The sequence below is a fragment of the Egretta garzetta genome, unplaced genomic scaffold (genome assembly GCF_000687185.1).
Source record: "Egretta garzetta isolate BGI_Z169 unplaced genomic scaffold, ASM68718v1 scaffold94, whole genome shotgun sequence".
In the NCBI taxonomy this organism is placed as follows: Eukaryota; Metazoa; Chordata; class Aves; order Pelecaniformes; family Ardeidae; genus Egretta; species Egretta garzetta.
Genome location: NW_009259683.1, coordinates 5,615,887 through 5,617,145, shown reverse-complemented (window position 1 = coordinate 5,617,145; position 1,259 = coordinate 5,615,887). Strand labels below are relative to the sequence as shown.

General features: G+C 50.0%; 1 protein-coding gene across 1 annotated transcript in view; it reads right to left on the bottom strand.

The window, feature by feature from the left end:
- The window catches only part of HOXA10 (homeobox A10), a gene marked incomplete at its 5' end in the record, with an annotated part of 2,183 nt that overhangs the window by 551 nt on the left and 373 nt on the right, over nt 1–1,259 (bottom strand). The window contains one exon of the mRNA XM_009638599.1: nt 1,063–1,246. Within this exon, the coding sequence (XP_009636894.1) occupies nt 1,063–1,246 (184 nt within the window). The remainder of the gene's footprint in view (nt 1–1,062; nt 1,247–1,259) is intronic.

The window sequence follows — 1,259 nt, the reverse complement described above, 5'->3', positions numbered from 1 at the left end:
GGTCTTTTTTCCCTCCACGAGGCACCTGCTTCCAAAAAAAAAACCCAAAGCCTGCGGATCCGAACTTTGTAACTGGAGGTGGAAAACAAGGTGAGCCTGGGGAGCCGGAGCCTCCCCGCCTCCAGCCCCTGCCTTCCCAGGGAGCTTCTCCCCAGCCCTCTCTTTTCCAAACATTTTGGGGGAGGGAAAAAAAAAAATATATATATATATAAAATCCCCCGTCGCAGGGTGTTTATTCCTATCAGCAGAACCGTCGGGAAAAGAGGCAACACTGATCCCTCGATGGCTCGGAGTGGTTCGTGGTTTGGGGTCGGCTCTCTAGTAGTTTTCCGCTTTCTTTTTTGGTTTTGATCTTATTATTTTCCAACGGGGCGCCTGAAGGAATAACAGGGCTTCTGAAACGCGGCCGGAGAGAAGCGCCTGAAAAGTCTGCCGCCCAGGGAAGGGGAGTTATTTTTTTGCCACGGGGACCCGAAAGGGAAATAAATAAGCGAATGAATAAATAACAACCCTGTTATCTAGTGTAGACGCTGAAGGATATTCGCGGTGCATTCATCAGTCTAATTTGATAGCAGTTCATAGATGGCACATTGCAGCGCGGCTGTTATTCCGAAAAGCATTCTGGATCGTAAAATATAACTTACCGCGTTAATAGGTTTATTTATTGGCACTGCCTATTGCTTATTTTGGATGCTTTACAAACATCTCTGTTATCTGGTAGGCACCTTCACATCACAGGGGAGAAGATTGATCTTGTTTTTCTATATGTTTAAGCAGCATGCAGGCTAAAGTTGCCCAGAGCGGAGGCTCTGAGGGTTTTAAACTATAGGATGGACATTAATTTTTACGGCAACCCCATGCCCGAATATTACAAAGTTCAGAAGGTCAGTCTGAGCAGCGCTTCTTGGCAGCCCCGCGGGGCAGCTGGGATCCCCCTTTCGCATGGCGATGCCACTACGATCCTCAACTGCGCTTTTTTTTGTTTGTTGTTCTTTGCTTTGCTTTTTTTTTTTCCCCCCCTCCAAATCATCACCATCACCATCATCATCATCATTCGCTTACCTACGGGCTCTTTCTCGGGAGAGGCTTTGCTGCTCTCTGAGGGAGCTGGAGAGAGCTCCTCTGCGGTGGAAGATGAAGCCTGAGTCTCGTCCTCCCTCTGGGAGACACACGCCAAGGGGCTGGGGGACCGCTCCTCGTCCTCCTTCCTCCCCGCGTCCGGGACGGCAGGCAAAGATGGAGGCGCCTGGAAGGGGCCG